We start from the raw sequence: 18,956 nt of genomic DNA, 5'->3' as shown, positions 1-18,956 counted from the left end.
AAACTCATAAGTTTCTAGATTAAAGAATACCAATCAATAGATCTGAATCAATAATAGTTTTGACAAAAACTCAATTAATACTAGTTTTTTCAATTGATACTATTATTGTCAATTGAATTAATAATACTGTGATAATTTATGTCATGATAATTTTAGTAGCCTCTCCTTATCACTAAATATCTAAAATAGAAAAACAAACTAAAACAAATATCACTTAAAATGATAGTACTTACCAATATCTTATGTCCACAAGGGGAATCCATGCCACCAAATTTGTGTGGGGCACGATCCCAAACTCATCTCTTTCCCATGTCTAAGCCTTGCACTCAACAAGATTTGATTCCTATTGGACTCATTAAGAACCTTTCAACTTCACTATCAGACCAAGGTCCCATTGACATACTTACCAATATTTTAAAAATTGAGAAAGCACAAGAAGATGCTCTTGATAAAAATAAGATGGAGCTTGAGTATAGACTATTTAGATTAAATAAATGCAATCAATTAACAATAGATTCAAACACATTTGTTTATTATTTTCACCATTTGTAGTAAAATATATATTTAAAAAAATATTTAGTGTTGTTGTAAGCGTTGATTTGGAATTTTAAAGTGTGACTATTTCTATCTATTCTTTTCTAATATGTAAAAATTTATCTTCTAATTATAATAATATATGCATTGATACAAAAAAACCAATAACACAATAATATTAATAATGTTAAACTAATTTTAAAAAAATATCAATTCCCCTTTCTTAGATTAAAGAACACCAATCAATATATATGAATATATGCATATGCCACTATTAAAGACTAAGAGAGGTTATTCAATAAAAAAAATGGACATGTTAACTAAACTAATATCAAAGATATTAATCAATAACATTTTTTATAGAAAAAATGACTGTTGTTGATACTAGTAATTTTAGTTATATAAAAAATAGTAGCATTTGAGAGGTATCCTTACAAAAACAATTGAATGAGAACATACACTAGACCACTACCTACAATATTTTCAACTAATGATCAAAACCCATATTGAGTCCAGTAGTCAAGGAAAATAATAGTATAACTAATGCCCATAAGTTCTTAGATTGAAGAATACCAATCAATACATCTGAACCAATAATTAACTTTTTTGACAGAAAACATCATTGCAATCATTACTAGCAATATTAAATTAAAGAATACTAATTAATAAAAGCATGGATAGATTGACTAAATTAATATAAAAAATATTAATCAATAACATTTTTGACAGAAAAATTAGTGTAGTTGATACTAGTGATTTCAAATTATACCAGTATTTGAGAAAAATAGTAGCATTTGAGATGCATATTCACAAAACAATTGAAAGAAAACTCATACTAATTCCTTTCCCAGAATATTGTCAACTTATAACCTAGAATAAAATTAAATCTAATATGCCAAGAAAATACCAATATCGGGTAAGACCCATTAATACTTAAATCAAATAATCTCAATCAATAACTTTTTTGAGAGAAAATAGTTTCAAATTATATCAGTTTTTGAAAAACATAATAACATTTGCTACGTATCTTCAAAAAACAATTGAAAGAAACTATACACTAGCCCCATCCATAAAATATTCTCAACCTGAATCTTTACAAAACAATCAAAAGAAAACATACACTAGTAACTTTTCTAAAATAGTCAACTCATGACTTCAAATAGCACTAAGTCTAATAGACCAAAAAAAATCAATATCAAATATATGTCTTTTCCATTAAAAAAAATAATATCAAAGATATTAATCATAACATACTTGACAAAAATACAGAGTAGTGAAGTGAACAAGACTAGAAAGGTGATATGGCACATAGGGAATTTCGCTAAAGGAGATAGGGGTTCGAATGAGGAGGATGCAGATGAATTTTTTGGGCTCCACACTTTGTCTCTACCTCTGTTCAAGAGATGTTTGGTTCTCTTTGTTTTTTTTTGGCATGGACATGGCTGTGGGTTTCTTTTCTTCTGCTCGATCAAGCTGTGGACGTGGTTGTCCCTATGGTGAATGTTGCTGGTGTGGCAATCATTTTTCCTTCTCTGATTCCTAGGTTTCTTGGTTCTGTCTTTGCAAAGGTTGTTTCCATGAGTTTGGTCAGCGTTGTTGCCATATAAGGTATTTGGGATTATTCCCTTTATTGGCTGCTATAGTTGCTAGCTTTTTATTGACAGTCTTGTTTGTTGGTTCCTTGGTTGTTGTGGTCATTTAGGTTTCTATTATTGGGTCTGTAGTTGTTGGAACCATCTCAAGGATGGTCTTTCTGACATTGTTTGAGTTGGATTTTGTTCTTATGGGTGCACATAGAGGTGGTGTTTGGTGTTTTCCTATCTTAGGTCTCTGTTGGTGGCAATTATGTTAGGGTTTGCTCTTTGTTTGGATTATTTGAGTTTTGTTGCTACTGATTTCCAAGGGCAAATCTTAGTTGTTTGGTTTCCTTGTTTTTGGTTAAGAGATAGTTTTCATTTTGGGGTTGTGATCAGGCTTGTTGGAGTCTAGTGCTTTCAGGTTTTCATTGTGAGTATGTGGGCTCGAGGTACATTTCTTTTGATCTTTATTTGTGTGGCTCGTGGATATGGATTGGGTTTGGTTCTAACCACAATCTTCTTTCTCTTTCATAGTTTATTGGCATGGTCACATCCCTTATGGAGTTGGTGATTGTCCATGTGAGAGTGATTGGAAGTGGCTTTGTGAAGGCTTCTCTTGTCTTTGGCTTCTTAGAGGTGGGGTTAGATCATGTAAAAATCATCTTCTTGGTGATTTCTTCCTCTATTATTTCTATTGAGGTGGGATCCTTTTCTATTGAAGTGGAGACGAGTTTTGTGCTAGTAGGTTGGACTTGCTAGACTTGCCAATTGGAGGCCTTTGTTGATTATAAGAGGTAGTTCTTTAATGATTAGCTTGTGTTTGTATGGTTGTGGGTTGGTTACTACTTACTTGAGTGATATTTTGTTGCATCTTTCTTCTATGTAGTGGGTTTCAGACTCTTGTAAATTCCAAAGGTTTTAGGTCCCTTTAGAAAATGTTGTACAGGGTTTCAAAATCTATTTTTGCCTTAATAAAAAATGAAAACATATCGTTGTCCTTTTCTAAACATATTGTCAACTTATGACCTAAAATAACATTATGTCCAATAGATTAGGAAAAAATAAAACTCATAACTTCTTAGATTAATGAATACCAATCAATCAGCAAAAGAAAATTAGCAATTGAGATGTTAACAAAAAAATTGTCAACTTATGACATACAAAAGGATTAATCCAATAGAACAGGAAAATAGTAGTAGCAAATAAAGCCCATAAATTTTTAGATTAGAGAATACCAATCAATACATCTGAGTCAAATACTAATATCAACAAAAAATATTAGAGCTGTTGACAGCAATAATCTAGCCATCTAGAATTTGACATGTATCTTCAAAAAAAATTGAATAAAAAGATACAATAGTTCATTTTTTTAAATATTGAATACCTTATGTCCTAAAATAATATTATGTTCAATGAAGAAAATACCAGTTTGAAATGAAAAGTAACATTTCAGATTTATCTGCTCAAAACAATTCAAGCCCTAATCAGATTATCACGTAAAGCAGGTTAAGTCCAGCACAACAAGAAAATAGCATATCAAATAAAACCCATAAGTTTTTGAAGCCCAGAAACTGACTATAAAGTTAGTTGACAACAAAGCAAAGTACCGTGCTTTCAACCTTCACGCTCGACTTCTTCCTGAACTTCCTCCTCAAAGGCCCACTCATTTTCACGCCTGATTTCTTCCTCCTCTTAAGGAGTCAAGTCGTTTTGTATGTTAAATATCTCTCTGGCCTCTTCTGGGCTTTTACCCTTAATCCTCTCTGCTACAGTTTGGCATATTAAGTATAGAAGATTGCGTATCTTCATGTACTGGGCGCCCAAGATGAGATGACAAAGAGTTGCTTGATCAAGGTCCCTCACGAACTCCTGTTCCCACATCTTCACATCCTGCATCGAGATGGTGTTAGCGGTATTAACATGATATTCGCAGTACTCGATCACCTTCGCCAGTATTTCGCTAGAAATATTGTGTAAAGGCACAGTGTTGTCTGTTCCAGTCTCAGCCAGAGCGTTGTTCAACAACTGTGACTGCATGGCTACGACATACTCAACCTCAAAAGTATTGTCATCCCAACTCTTCAATTTCACCTTACATTCCTTCGCCATGGCTACAGTGAGATCCTCCACCATGTCTGTCTCGAAGGGAATGTCACAGAAAGGATTGAAATACTTATTAACAAAAAAATGTTGGGAAACTTGCTAAGTAATTTGTTACATATAGAGTTTTGTTTATGTTGTTTAGGGATTCTTTTGGGAGGTAACTTTATGTTTTAGGGTTTTTTTATGCTCTAATTTTTATATTTCTATTTTTTTTTTGATATTGTAAAGTTTACAGGGGTAATTATCCATAATAAGAGGTGAGATGTAATAGTGTGATTTTTTTTTTTTGCGAGGTGGTTAATTTTTAGGTTTTTATAACAAGGAGTAAAGATGGTGACCAATGCAGGATTGGCTAAGTAGGTGGCTGACCAAGAAGATGAAAACCGATTGCTCAAGGAAAGGTTGGAGCAATCGGATAAGAAACTAGGTATAGTGGAAGTCAAGAGAACAGAAGTGAGTGGGAAGATAGATGAGAAGGGTAAAATGTTGGCAATAGAGGATGAAGTCCCTATCCCAGACCCTGCTATAGATCAAGAACCATTCTTGAAGGCTTTATGGGCAATGAGTGGAAAGTCTTTGGAAGGAGTACCACTATTTAGTGGCAAGATGGAAGCAAAGTCTGTAATGGAATGGATAGAGGGTATGGAAAACCATTTTGAGTGTGAAAGTGTGCCTGAGGCCCAAAAGGTTAAAGTGGCTAGGTCACGAATGACAGGTGTTGTCATTACTTGGTGGAAGTTTATACAAAATGAGAGAGAAAGAGAAGGTAAGATCCCCATCTCTACTTGGAAAGGAATGGTAAGAAAAATTTGAGAGACTTATCTTCTTGAGGATTATGAAATACAGTTACATAGGAAAAGACAAAACCTAAGGTAAAAGGAGTTAGATGTAAGTACCTACACTAAAGAGTTCCAGAAGTTGTGTCTAAGGTCAAAAGTTGTGGAGGATGAAAGCATTAGAGTAGAAAGGTATCTTAATGGTCTGAGATGGAACATACAAGAGCAATTAATATTGTTGAGTCCAAATACCATTCACAAATGTTATCTATTGGCCCTGAAAGTACAAGAAAAGAATAAGAAGAAACATGAAACTACTAGCAGAGGCAAAGGTAGAGGCCAAGATTCAAAAGGTTATAGAGGAAGATATAGTGGAAAAGGAAGTGATGCAAGATCACAAGGAGAGTCAAAATTGACTGAGCAGACTAATGAATCCAATGGAAGAGGAAATTATGGTAGAGGAAGAGGTCACAACAACAACAACAGAGGTAGATCTGGAAGTTCTGGTGGAGGTTCATATCTTGCAAACATGAAGTGTTACCATTGCAATAATTTTGATCATCTCGTCTATAGGTGTCTGGAGAAGGGAAGAGCATACCTTGAGCCTTGGATGGAGGGATTCTCCATGGGATCCAAGAGATCACTATGAACTAGATGCAATTTAGTATATGCCCTCCAAGATTGACCATGAGGAAAAGGTTCCCTATGCATCTTACCACTCATACAACTATTGCAAACAATTTGAGAAGGAACAATAGTAGGCAATCCATCAACCATATTTTATTTTTGCATCAATGAAATATAATCAGAATTGACATGGCCAACTCTTTCATGGCATAAGAAACTTTGGCGACAAGCCTTCCAAAGCCACAACTTTAAACCAGAAAGAAGAAACTTTGGAAGCATGCCTTCCAAAGCTTATTTTTTTTAAAAAGTAGAATCTAAGAAGATTGAACCTACCGGCAAACTTGTTAACAAGTTTGAAAAAAAATTAAAATCTGAAATAAAAAACCTGTACAGTAGAAAATATTAGAGAAAGAACTTCTTCTCCTCTCAAGAACGCCTCCAAGAAGGTGAACTCCACAGAATGGTTTGAAACAAGGATTAGAACCTGCTCTAATACCATGAAAGGAAATACAAGAGAAAGGAATGAAAAACAAAATCCAAGTACGTTTATTGATCAAGTAAAAGTTACCAAGAGATATGTAGAAATCTTTGGAGCAATCACCCAAATGTTAAGAAGGAGGCAGAAGAACTTTTGAAAGGGGAAAAGAAAAGAAAAACCCCTTGTCATATTATGAATGAGGCAATGCCTAAAATTAGTGAGAGAGTGAGAGAGAGAGAGAGAGAGAGGCTCTTTACAATAATGTCATTAAGAAGAAATGAGAGAGGAGACATCTCTTAAATAGAGATGAGGACAAGAGTTACAAAGCAACTCCCAAATCTATGAATGCCAACATTCATAAAATGTGTTTACCATGTGTCAACATCCTCTTATGGAGGAAATCTAATATTCCTTAATAAAGGAAAATTAAAGAAATGACTTGTCCTCACACATGTACTAGAGGACAAATTCCAAAGGAGTATCCTAAACTAAATACAAATAAACCTAAGCCAAGTAAAGATTAATAATATGCATGTGTCACTATTAAAAACTAAGAGGGGTTATTAAATGAACATATGGACATGTTAACTACTCTAATATCAAAGATATTAATCAATAAAAAAATTTATAGAAGAAAGGAGTGTAGTTGATACTAGTAATTTTAATTATACAAAAAATAGTAGCATTTGAGATGTATCCTCACAAAAACAATTGAAAGAGAACATATACTACATCACTACCTAAGTATTGCCAACTAATGATCTAGACCATTATTAAGTCTAGCAGTCAAGGAAAATAATAGTATCAAGTAAAACCCATAAGTTCTCTCATTAAAAAATACCAATCAATATAGGTAAACAAATAATTTAACATTTTTGACATAAAATATCATTGAAGTCATTACTAGTAATCTTAAATTAAAGAATACTAATTAATAAAAGCATGGACACATTAACTAAATTAATATCAAAGAAATTACTGATCAATAACATTTTTGACAGAAAATATTAGTGTAGTTGATACTTGTAGTTTCAAATTATACCAGTTTTGGAGAAAAAATAGTAGCATTTGAGATATGTATTCATATAACAATTGAAACAAACACATACCAATGCCTTTTCTAAAATATTGTCAACTTATGATTTCGAATAAAATTAATTTTGAAAAATAGATTGGTGAGTATGCTACAGTGATTTATCAAGCTATTGGGGGACAGGGGGTTGAGTAGGTCTTTTTGTGGAACCCTAAGGTTGCTATAGGAGAATAACCGTAAGTGTCTATTATGCAAAGTATATTATAAATGTAATAGGAAAGATGTACTTGGTTTTTTGGGCTCATGAAAGTCAAATTCAATGTAATCTCAAAAACTTTCAAGTAATATAGGGAGCTATCCCCATTAATGATAGCACTTATTGATTTAAAAAAAATAAAAAAGTAATTTCAATAGACCAAGAAAATACCAATATCAGAGAAGTCCCATTGATACTAAATTAACCAATATCAATTAATGCATCTCAATCAATAACATTTTTAAAAGAAAATAATTTTAAATTTATCACTTTTGAAAAAACATATTAGTATTTGATATGTATCTTCCAAAAACAATTCAAAGAAAATATACACTAGCCCCACCCATAAAATACTGTCCATCTGAACCTTCACAAAACAATCAAAAGAAAGCATACAATAGAACGTTTCTAAAATGTCTATGACATTATTAGAAACTCACAAATGTTCATCAATAAAAACATGGAGAGATTAACTAAAATAATATCAAAAATATTGACCAATAACTTTTTTTTTAATAACAAAAATAGAGAGTAGTGGAGTGAACAAGACTCCAAATGTGATATGGCACATAGGGGATTTAGTTAAACGAGATGGGAGGTCGGATGAGGATGCACATGGATTCCTTTTCTTCTGTTGTGTCTAGCTTGATCTAGATCTAGACGTGGGTGTCCCTGTGGTGAATGGAACTGCTGGTGTGGCAGTCACTTTTCCTTCTATGATTTCTAGGTTTCTTGGCTCTCTGTCTTTGCAAAGGTTGTTTCCATGAGTTTGGTGGACATTGTTGCCATGGAAGGTTGTGGGGATTTTATTGGCTACTATGGTCGCTATCTTTTTTCTCAACCATGGGTCTATTGTTGTTGGAACCATCTCAAGGATGGTCTTTCTGACATTGTTTGGGTTGGATTTGGTTCTTAATCTTAGGACTCGGTTGGTGGCAACTCTGTAAGGTTTTGGTCTTTTTGCAGTATTCGAGTCTTTTCCTATGATTGTTGGGGTTTGCCTCTCAGTTTGTTGGTTTATGTAATCTTGTACTATTATTGTCAAGATGTTGCTACTAATTTTAAAGGAAAAATATTAGCTGTTTGCTATCCTTGTTTTTGGTTAAGAGATAGTTCTTCTTTTGGGGTTATGATCAACCTTGTTGGAGTATGGTGCTTTTAGGTTTCCATTTTACTTATATGGGCTCTGGCTACATTTATTTTGATCTTCTTTTGTGTTCTCGTGGCTATGGATTGGGTTTGGCTCTCACCACAACCTTCTTTCTCTTTCATTGTTTCTATTGTCATGGTGGCACCCCTTGTGAAGTAGGTAATTTGCCAAGTGGGAGAGGTTGGAAGTGTCTTTGTGAAGTCTTTTCTTGTCTTTGGCTACTTAGATGTGGGGTTAGATCATGTGAAACTCTTCTTCTTGGTGGTTTATTCCTTTGTTGTTCCTATTGAGGTGGGATCCTCTTCTATTGAGGTGGAGAGGGGTTTTGTGGAAGTAGGTTGGACTTATCAATTGGAGGTCTTTGTTGATTGTCGCATCTAGTTCTTTAATTATTAACTTGGGTTTGTATGGTTGTGGGTTGGCTACTAGTTACTTGAGTGATATTTTGTTGCATCTTTCTTCTATGCACAAAATGATACTATCATAAAAGATGATCGTAGTTGATACCTGTAATTTTAAATTTTGTTAGCCTTGAAAAAACATAATAGCATGTGAGATGTATCTTCACAAACAATTGAAATAAAACATATCCTTGTCCTTTTCTAAAAATATTGCCAACTTATGACCTAAAATAGAATTATGTCCAACAGATTAGGAAAAAATAAAACTCATAAATTCTTGGATTAAAGAATTACCAATATCAACAAAAATATATTAGAGCAATTGATAGCAGTAATCTAGCATTTGACATGTATCTTAAAAAAACAATTGAATGAAAACATACAATAGTCCATTTCCTAAAATATTGTCAACTTATCACCTAAATCAATATTATCTTCAATGAAGAAAATAATATAATGTCCAATGAAGAAAATACCAAATTTGAAATGAAACCCAACAATATTAGATTAAAGAATACCAATCAATACATTTCAATATATGTATCTGCCATTGTTACAAACAAACACAAGTTAATAGATAGAAACATAGACATATTAACTACACTAATATAAAAAGTACTAACATTTTTTAGACAAAGTTCTGGAGAGGAGTGTTTCCAGTTTTGAGGGTACCCTCAAGAAAATTCTCAAGGCCAGGAAGAAGGTGTTGCATGCTAATAAGGTTATCAAAGAAATTAAGAGTCCAACTACCTCTATGGATCAACTAGAGTTGGAAGCTATAGAGCCCCTTAAAAGTAGTTTTATTTGGGTCTATTTCTTGGCGGGTCCTCTGTTTTCCCTTGTGTGCATGTGTGTTGTCCTTTTGTTGGTTTTTGATCCTTGTTTGTTTGTCAGCTGTTTTATCTTTATTTTTATTTTCTATCTATGTGGGTCTATAAGGTTCAATCTTATTATGTAATGCTATGAAGGGTTTCAGGGTCCCTTCAAAACCTGTTGATACTAAAATAGTAGCATTTGAGACTTATCTTCCAAAATAATTGAAATAAAACAACATAATATGACCTAAAACAACATCAATTCTAGCATACTAGTAAAATACTCATATCAAATAAAAATCACAAGTTTCTAGAATAAAGAATACCAATCAATAGATCTGAATCAATAATAGATTTGACAAAAACTCAAATGATACTATTAATTTCAATTGATACTATTATTGTCAATTGAATTAATAATAGTGTGATAATTTATGTCATGATGATTTTAGTAGCCTCTCCTTATCACTAAATATCTAAAATAGAAAAACAAACTAAAACAAATATCACTTAAAATGATAGTACTTACCAATATCTTTTGTCCACAAATTGATTTTAGCTACTGGTTAGGGAGCCAGACCATTTAGTTAAACATCTTCAACTAAGAGATAAGAACAGAGGGTAATCCATGCCACCAAATTTGTGTGGGGCCCGATCTTAAACTCATCTCTTTTCCATGTCTAAGCTTGACACTCAACAAGATTTGATTCTTGTTGGGCTCATTAAGAACCTTTGGAGTTCACTATTAGAAAAAGGTCCCATTGACATACTTACAAGTATTTTAAAAATTTAGAAAGCACAAGAAAATGATATTGATAAAAATAACATGGAACTTGAGTATAAACTATTTAGATTAAAGAAATGTAATCAATTAACAATAGATTCAAACAAATTTGTTTATGGTTTTCACCATTTGCAATAAAATATATATTTATTTGAAAAAAATATTTAGTGTTGTTGTAGCCATTGATTTGGGATTTTAAAGTATGACTATTTCTATCTATTCTTTTCTAATATGTGAAAATTTATCTTCTAATTATAATAATATATGCATTGATACAAAAAAAACCAATCACACAATAATATTAATAATGTTAAACTAATTTTAAAAAAATATCAATTCCCGTTTCTTAGATTAAAGAACATGAATCAATATATTTGAATATATGCATGTGCCACTATTAAAGACTAAGAGAGGTTATTCAATAAAAAAAATGGACATGCTAACTAAACTAATATCAAAGATATTAATCAATAACATTTTTTATAGAAAAAATGACTCCAATTGATACTACTAATTTTAGTTATATAAAAAATAGTAGTAGCATTTGAGATGAATCCTTACAAAAACAATTGAATGAGAACATACACTAGACCACTACCTACAATATTTTCAACTCTTGATCAAAACCCACATTAAGTCAAGTAGTAAAGGAAAATAATAGTATAAGTAATACCCATAAGTTCTTAGATTGAAGAATACCAATCAACACATCTGAACCAATAATTAACATTGTTGCAATCATTACTAGTAATCTTAAATTAAAGAATACTAATTAATAAAAGAATGGATACATTGACTAAATTAATATTAAAAATATAAATCAATAACATTTTTGACAGAAAAAATAGTGTAGTTGATACTAGTGATTTTGAATTATACCAGTTTTGGAGAAAAATATTAGCATTTGAGATGCATATTCACAAAACAATTGAAAGAAAACACATACTAATTCCTTTCCTAAAATATTGTCAACTTATGACCTAGAATAAAATTAAATCCAATAGGTCAAGAAAATACCAATATCAGGTAAGACCCATTAATACTTAAATCAAATAATATCAATCAATACATCTCAATTAATAACTTTTTAAAAAGAAAATAGTTTCAAATTATATCTATTTTCGAAAAACATAATAACATTTGATATGTATCTTTGAAAAATAATTGAAAGACACCATACACTAGCCCCATCCATAAAATATTCTCAACCTGAATCTTCATAAAACAATCAAAAGAAAACATACACTAGTAACTTTTCTAAAATAGTCAACTCATGACTTCAAATAGCACTAAGTCTAATAGACCAAAAAATATCAATATCAAATATATGTCTTTGACATTAAAAAAAATAATATCGAAGATATTAATCATAACACACTTGACAAAAATACAGAGTAGTGAAGTGAACAAGACTAGAAAGGTGATATGGCACATAGGGAATTCCGCTAAAGGAGATAGGGGTTCGGATGAGGAGGATGCAGATGAATTTTTTGGGCTCCACGCTGTGTCTCTACCTCTTTTCAAGAGATGTTTGGCTCTCTTTGCTTTTTTTTGGCATGGACATGGCTGTGGGTTCCTTTTCTTCTGCTCGATCTAGTTGTGCACGTGGTTGTCCTTGTGGGGAATGTTGCTGGTATGGCAATCATTTTTCCTTTTGTGATTCCTAGGTTTCTTGGCTCTGTCTTTGCAAAGGTTGTTTCCATGAGTTTGGTTAGCATTGTTGTCATATAAGGTTTTTGGGATTATTCCCTTTATTGGCTGCTATAGTTGCTAGCTTTTTATTGACAGTCTTGTTTGTTGGTTCCTTGGTTGTTGTGGTCATTTAGGTTTCTATTAGTGGGTTTGTTGTTGTTGGAACCATCTCAAGGATGGTCTTTTGACATTGTTTGGGTTGGATTTTGTTCTTATGGGTGCACATAGAGGTGGTGTTTGGTGTTTTCCTATCTTAGGTCTTTGTTGGTGGCAATTATGTTAGGGTTTGCTCTCTGTTTGGATTATTTGAGTTTTGTTGCTACTGATTTCCAAGGGCAAATACATTTGAATATGTCTTTGCCATTATTAGACTCACAAAAGTTAATCAACAAAAGTTAATCAATAAAAACATGAACAGATTAAAAAAATCAAAAAATATCAAAGATATTAATCAATAGCACTCTTGACAAAATTACAGAGTAGTGAAGTGAACAACACTCCAAAGGTGATATGACACATAGGGAATTCAGCTAAATGAAGTGAACAACACTCCAATGGTGATGAGGAGGATGGAGATGAATTTTTTGGGCTCCAGACTATGTCTCTACCTCTGTTCAAGAGATGTTTGGCTCTCTTTGTCTTTTTTGGCATGGACATGGCTGTGGGTTCCTTTTGTTCTATTGCATCTGGCTCAATCTAGTGGTGAATGCTGTTGGTGTGGTAGTCACTTTTCCTTCTATGATTCCTAGTTTTCTTGGTTCTGTCTTTGCAAAGGTTGTTTCGTTGAGTTTGGTCAACATTGTTGCCATATAAGCTTTTTGGGATTTTTCTCTTTATTGGCTACTATAGTTGCTAGCATTTTATGGATAGCCCTGTTTGTTGGTTCCTTGGTTGTTGTGGTCATTTAGGTTCCTATTGGTGGGTCTGTTGGTGGGTCTGTTGTTGTTGGAACTATCTCAAGGACGGTCTTTATGACATTGTTTGGGTTGGATTTTGTTCTTATGGGTGCACGTAGAGGTGGTGTTTGGCGTTTTTCTATTTTAGGTCTCTGTTGGTGGCAATTCTGTTAGGGTTTGGTCTTCGTTTGGATTATTTGATTTTTTTCCTATGATTGTTGGGGCTTGTTCCTCAGTGTGTTGGTTTATCTAATCTTGCATTATTCTTGTGAATATGTTGCTATTGATTTTCAAGGGAAAATCTTAGTTGTTTTCTTTCCTTGTTTTTAGTTAAGAGATAGTTTTCATTTTGGGGTTGTGATGAGGCTTGTTGGAGTCTAGTGCTTTCAGGTTTTCAATGTGGCTATGGATTGGGTTTGGTTCTCACCACAACCTTCTTTTTGTTTCATAGTTCATTGTGGTGGTTGCATCCCTTATGGAGTTGGTGATTGGCCATGTGGGAGTGGTTGGAAGTGGCTTTGTGAAGGCGTCTCTTGTCTTTGGCTTCTTAGAGGTGGGGTTAGATCATGTAAGAATTATCTTCTTGGTGGTTTCTTCCTTTATTATGTCTATTGAGGTGGGATCCTTTTCCATTGAAGTGGAGAGGAGTTTTGCTCGAGTAGGTTGGACTTTCTGGAGTTGCAAATTGGAGGCCTTTGTTGATTATAAGAGGTAGTTCTTTCATGATTAGCTTGTGCTTGTATGGTTGTGGGTTGGTTACTATTTACTTGAGTGATATTTTGTTGCATCTTTCGTCTATGTAGTGGGTTTTAGATTCTTGTAAATTCCAAGGGTTTCAGGTCCTTTTAGAAAATGTTGTACAGGGTTTCAAAATCTATTTTTGCCTTAATAAAAAATGGAAATAAAACATATCAATGTCCTTTTCTAAAAATATTGTCAACTTATGGCCTAAAACAACATTATGTCCAACAAATTAGGAAAAAATAAAACTCATAAGTTCTTAGATTAATGAATACCAATCAATGAGCAAAACAAAAGTAGCAATTGAGATGTTAATTTTTTTTTTGTCAACTAATGACATACAAGAGGATTAATCCAATTAGAACAGGAAAATAGTAGTAGCAAATAAAGCCCATAAATTCTTAGATTAAAGAATACCAGTTGACAGCAGTAATCTAGCAATCTAGAATTGGACATGTATCTTGAAGAAAAAATTAAAAGAAAACATACAATAGTCCATTTTTAAAAATATTGTCAACTGATGACCTAAAATAATATTATGTTCAATGAGGAAAATACCAGTTTGAAATAAAACCCAACATTATTAGATTAAATAATACCAATCAGCACATTTGAATATATGTATGTGTCAGTGTTACAAACTAACATAGGTTAATCAATAGAAAAATGGACATATTAACTACACTAACCCATAGTTTCTTATCAGCCTGATTGATACTAGTAATTTCAAATAATACCAATTTTAATAAAAATAGTAGCATTTGAGATGTATCTTTTGAAAACAATTGAAAGAAAACATGCGCTAGTCCCTTATCTAAAATATTGGCAACTTATGACCTAAAACAACATTGAGTCTAATAGAACATGATAATACCAATACCAAATAAAATCCAACATTCTTAAATTAAAAAATATCAATCAATAGATCTAAATATATGTCTATACCATAATTGAAAACTAAAATAAATTAATCAATTAAAACAAAAACACATTAATTAAATTAATATCCAAAATATTCAATAATAATATTTTTGATAGACAATATCAGAACAATTGATATTTAATAATTTCAAATTATATCAATTCTGAAATGAAAAGTAGCATTTCAGATTTATCTGCTCAAAACAATTCAAACCCTAATCAGATTATCACCTAAAGTAGGTTAAGTCCAGCACACCAAGAAAATAGCATATCAAATAAAACCCATAAGTTTTTGAAGCCCAGAAACTGACTATAAAGTTAGTTGACAACAAAGCAAAGTACCATGCTTTCAACCTTCGCGCTCGACTTCTTCCTGAACTTCCTCCTCAAAGGCCCACTCATTTTCACGCCTGATTTCTTCCTCCTCTTCAGGAGTCAAGTCGTTTTGTATGTTAAATATCTCTCTGACCTCTTCTGAGCTTTTACCCTTAATCCTCTCTGCTACAGTTTGGCATATTAAGTATAGAAGATTGCGTATCTCCATGTACTGGGCGCCCAAGATGAGATGACAAAGAGTTGCTTGATCAAGGTCCCTCACGAACTCCTGTTCCCACATCTTCACATCCCGCACCGAGATGGTGTTGGCGGCATTAACATGATATTCGCAGTACTCGATCACCTTCGCCAGAATTTCGCTGGAAATGTTGTGCAAAGGCAGGGTGCTGTCCGTGCCGCTGTCAGCCAGAGCGTTCTTTAACAACTGTGACTGCATGGCTACGGCATGCTCGACCTCAAAAATATTGTCATCCGAACTCTTCAATTTCACCTTACATTCCTTCACCATGGCTGCAGTGGGATCCTCCTCCATGCCTGTCTCGAAGGCAATGTCACAGAAAGGATTGAAACAGGGATTGACGAAAAACCTCTGGAGAAATTCGCTATGTAATCTGGTATATACAGGGTTTTGTTTATGTTGTTTAGGGATTTTTTTTGGGAGAAAACTTTATGTTTTAGGGTTTTTTATGATATAATTTTTAAGGTTCTATTTTTTTTTTATATTGTGAAGTTTAGAGGTACAATAAGAGGTGAGATGTAATAGTGTGATTTACCTTGTTTAGGGAGGTGGTTAAGTTTTAGGTTTTTATAAGGATGGTCTCTTTTTTTATTTTATTTTTATTTAATGTGTGTAAAGCTTAGATATGTCATTACCAATAGTAAGAGGTGAGATGTAATAGCGTGAATTATGCTCTCTTGGGAGATGGTTAAGTTTTAGGTTTTTTTATGTGTTGTGTAGTGTGATTTATGTTTTCATGGGAGATGAAGTGTAATAGTGTGATTTATGTTGCTTTGGGAAGTGGTTAAGTTTTAGGTGTTTTAATTAATTGATGTTCATGAAGCTTTAAGGTGTAATTATCAATAGTAAGTGGTCAGGTGTAATAGTGTCATTTATGTTGTCATGAGAGGTTGTGATGTTTTAAGTCTAATTATCAAACGTAAGAGGAGAGGTGTAATAGTGTGAATTATGTTCTCTTGTGAATTAGTCCTCTTGGGAGGTGATTGTTAATTAGTAATGTGCTTTGTAAATAGATTATTAACTAATATTTTAATTTTATGTAATGAATTTACTTAAAAAATTTATAAGAATCTTATTTTTATATGTATCCAAACTACTTTTTGAGTGCATATAAAAATTGTTATATTTGTTATTGTTTTGGACATCCATTTTTTATTTGATTTATTTAAGCTTCATTTATCTTATACTTTTTTATTATTTAGTGATGTGAAGCTTCGATATGTCATTACCATAGTAAGGGGTGAGGTGCAATAGTGTGATTTATGTTGTCTTTGGGGGTGGTTAAGTTTGAGTTTTTTTCATGTGCCAACCACTTATGCTTTTATTATTTGATGTTAGTAATCTTAAAGCTGTAATAATTACCCATAGTAAGAGGTGAGGTGTAATAGTGTGATTTATGTAAGTGAGGTGTAAAAGAACTTTATGTTTGTCTTGGGGCATAGTTAAGTTTTAGGTTCTTTTATTATTTGATGTGTTGTGAAGCTTCTTGGGTGTAGTAAGAGGTGAGGTGTAATAGTGTGATTTATGTTGTTTCAACCTAATGACCTCTTATGTCAGTAAGTTGTTTCTAGATTTGATTGTGTATATTTGTTTTGCATGGATTCATGGGAGGTGATTCTTAATTAGTAATATATACATTATAAATAAATTTTTAACTAATATTTCACTTTTATGTCATGAAGTTACTATATATATTTATAAAGCAAATTTTTCTCAACCAGATGGATTTAGATTGTCAAAAAATATGGATATGGTTTGTAGCTCCAGGAAGGCATTATATGGACTCAAACAAGCACTTAGAGTTAGATTAGATTGCTACAACCAAATTTGGAGAAGGAATTTGAAATGTCAATAATTGGTGACTTGTCACTCTTTCTTGGTCTACAAGCTAAGTAGTTAGAGGGATGCTAAAGAAGATTGAAATGGACAATTGTAAGTTGGTTGTTACCCCTTTAACAAATGGTTGTAAATTGATTAAAGATGATTTATCTGCAGAAGTTGATCATAAGAAGTATAGATATATTTGATTTTGGTCTTTGGTATAAATAGAACACTCTCTCCATCTCTTGCAAAAGTAGAATACATTGCATAGTGTCATGAAACAAACTCTTATATACAAAAGGTTGTAGAAAAGGAAGAATGAGATTGGAGTAAAAAACTAGGAGTTATTTTCCCTCCTTTTCCAAACTAGATGTATAGTATATTATGATTGTCCCTTTATCTTTGATACCAAAGGAGGAGAGAAATTATTGATAGAGATAACATGAATGACAAAAGGAATAAAAATTAACAATATTATTTTAGTTATCTAATGCAATAAATTAATAGTATAGTTTTAATATTTAAAATAATAAATTAATAAATAACAACAATATAATAATAAATATATAAAATAATTTACAATAATACTATAATATAATTATAATATATTGATATTATAATAATTAAAGAACATAATTGATTAATATTTTTTAGAATTTAGAAGTTATTATTAATATAGGTTTAGTTTTTTATTATAATTAGTATTACAATAATGGTTATAGGAGAGAAATTATTGATAGAGATAACATGAATGCCAAAAGGAATAAAAATATTAGGTTTAGTTTTTTATTATTGAACATCAAAGATGAGTTGGCTAGAGAAGGGAATTTATCTAAATAATGAGATTATGTTTCAAATTTATTTTATACATCCACCAAACAAATATTTAATTAATAATGTAAAAAAATAGACTATGATTTTCATTTATGTGTTTGGCTTATTGGTTGCTTTACTTCGTTGAATTATGTTTATACCAGTATACCAGTTGTTGTATGAATGTTTTGTTATTTGGGTATAACATTGATTCACCCCCTCCCCTCTAAGTGTTATTGGTTTCCAACAATTGGTATCAGATCCTTGTGCCTCAAAGGAAGTTTAATAGCTTGAAATTGGAATCATTGAATATGGATTTGGAGAAGTAGCTTGAGATGGCACTTGAAGATTATGATGTTGAAAGGTTGAAGAACTTAAAGATACAAAATGAATTGAATTCTGCTAAAGAATATATTCTTTCCCTGTAGGAGAAACTATCATTTGTTCAAACCAGAGCTTTCTTTAACAACTGTGACTGCATGGCTATGGTATACTCGACCTCAAAAATATTGTCATCCGAGCTCTTCAATTTCACCTTACATTCCTTCGCAGTGGTATCCTCCGCCATGCCTGTCTCGAAGGGAATGTCACAGAAAGTATTGAAATGGGGATTGACCAAAAAACCTTTGGGGAAACTCGCTATGTAATTTGGTATATATAGGGTTTTGTTTATGTTGTTTAGGGATTTTTTTGGGAGAAAACTTTATGTTTTATGGTTTTTTATGGTCCAATTTTGAAGTTTCTATTTTTTTTTTGATACTATGAAGTTTAGAGGTGTAATTATCCACAATAAGAGGTGAGATGTAATAGTGTGATTTATCTTGTTTTGGAAGGTGGTTAAGTTTTAGGTTTTTATAAGGATGGTCTCTTTTTTTATTTTATTGTTATTTAATGTTTGTAAAGCTTAGATATGTCATTACCAATAGTAAGAGGTGAGGTGTAATAGTGTGAACTATGTTGTGTT

At 32.2% G+C, this 18,956-nt stretch overlaps 2 protein-coding genes across 2 annotated transcripts; both read right to left on the bottom strand.

Annotated features, from left to right (window-relative positions):
• Positions 1–3,803: 3,803 nt before the first annotated feature.
• Positions 3,804–4,244, bottom strand: LOC131039922 (SKP1-like protein 1A). Its single transcript, XM_057972766.1, has one exon. It carries the CDS (start codon positions 4,242–4,244, stop codon positions 3,804–3,806), a length of 441 nt encoding a protein of 146 aa, XP_057828749.1.
• Positions 4,245–15,133: 10,889 nt separating this feature from the next.
• LOC131039921 (SKP1-like protein 1A) lies at positions 15,134–18,560 on the bottom strand. The gene is made up of 2 exons (XM_057972765.2): positions 18,444–18,560; positions 15,134–15,709 (listed from the first exon to the last, which is right to left on the bottom strand). Exons 1-2 carry the CDS (start codon positions 18,558–18,560, stop codon positions 15,134–15,136), a joined length of 693 nt encoding a protein of 230 aa, XP_057828748.2.
• Positions 18,561–18,956: the final 396 nt, after the last annotated feature.

This window comes from Cryptomeria japonica, chromosome 7 (assembly GCF_030272615.1).
Source record: "Cryptomeria japonica chromosome 7, Sugi_1.0, whole genome shotgun sequence".
Lineage (NCBI taxonomy): Eukaryota > Viridiplantae > Streptophyta > Pinopsida > Cupressales > Cupressaceae > Cryptomeria > Cryptomeria japonica.
Note: the sequence above shows the minus strand (reverse complement) of the source record. Positions and strands in the feature narration are given on the sequence as shown.

Coding starts and splice junctions, on each gene's coding strand:
- LOC131039922 (XM_057972766.1), bottom strand. CDS start 4,244: ATGGTGGAGGATCTCACTGTAGCCATGGCGAAGGAATGTAAGGTGAAA.
- LOC131039921 (XM_057972765.2), bottom strand. CDS start 18,560: ATGGCGGAGGATACCACTGCGAAGGAATGTAAGGTGAAATTGAAGAGC. Junction 15,710..18,443: donor AGTTGTTAAAGAAAGCTCTG/GTTTGAACAAAT, acceptor GAATTTCTCCAG/AGGTTTTTCGTCAATCCCTG.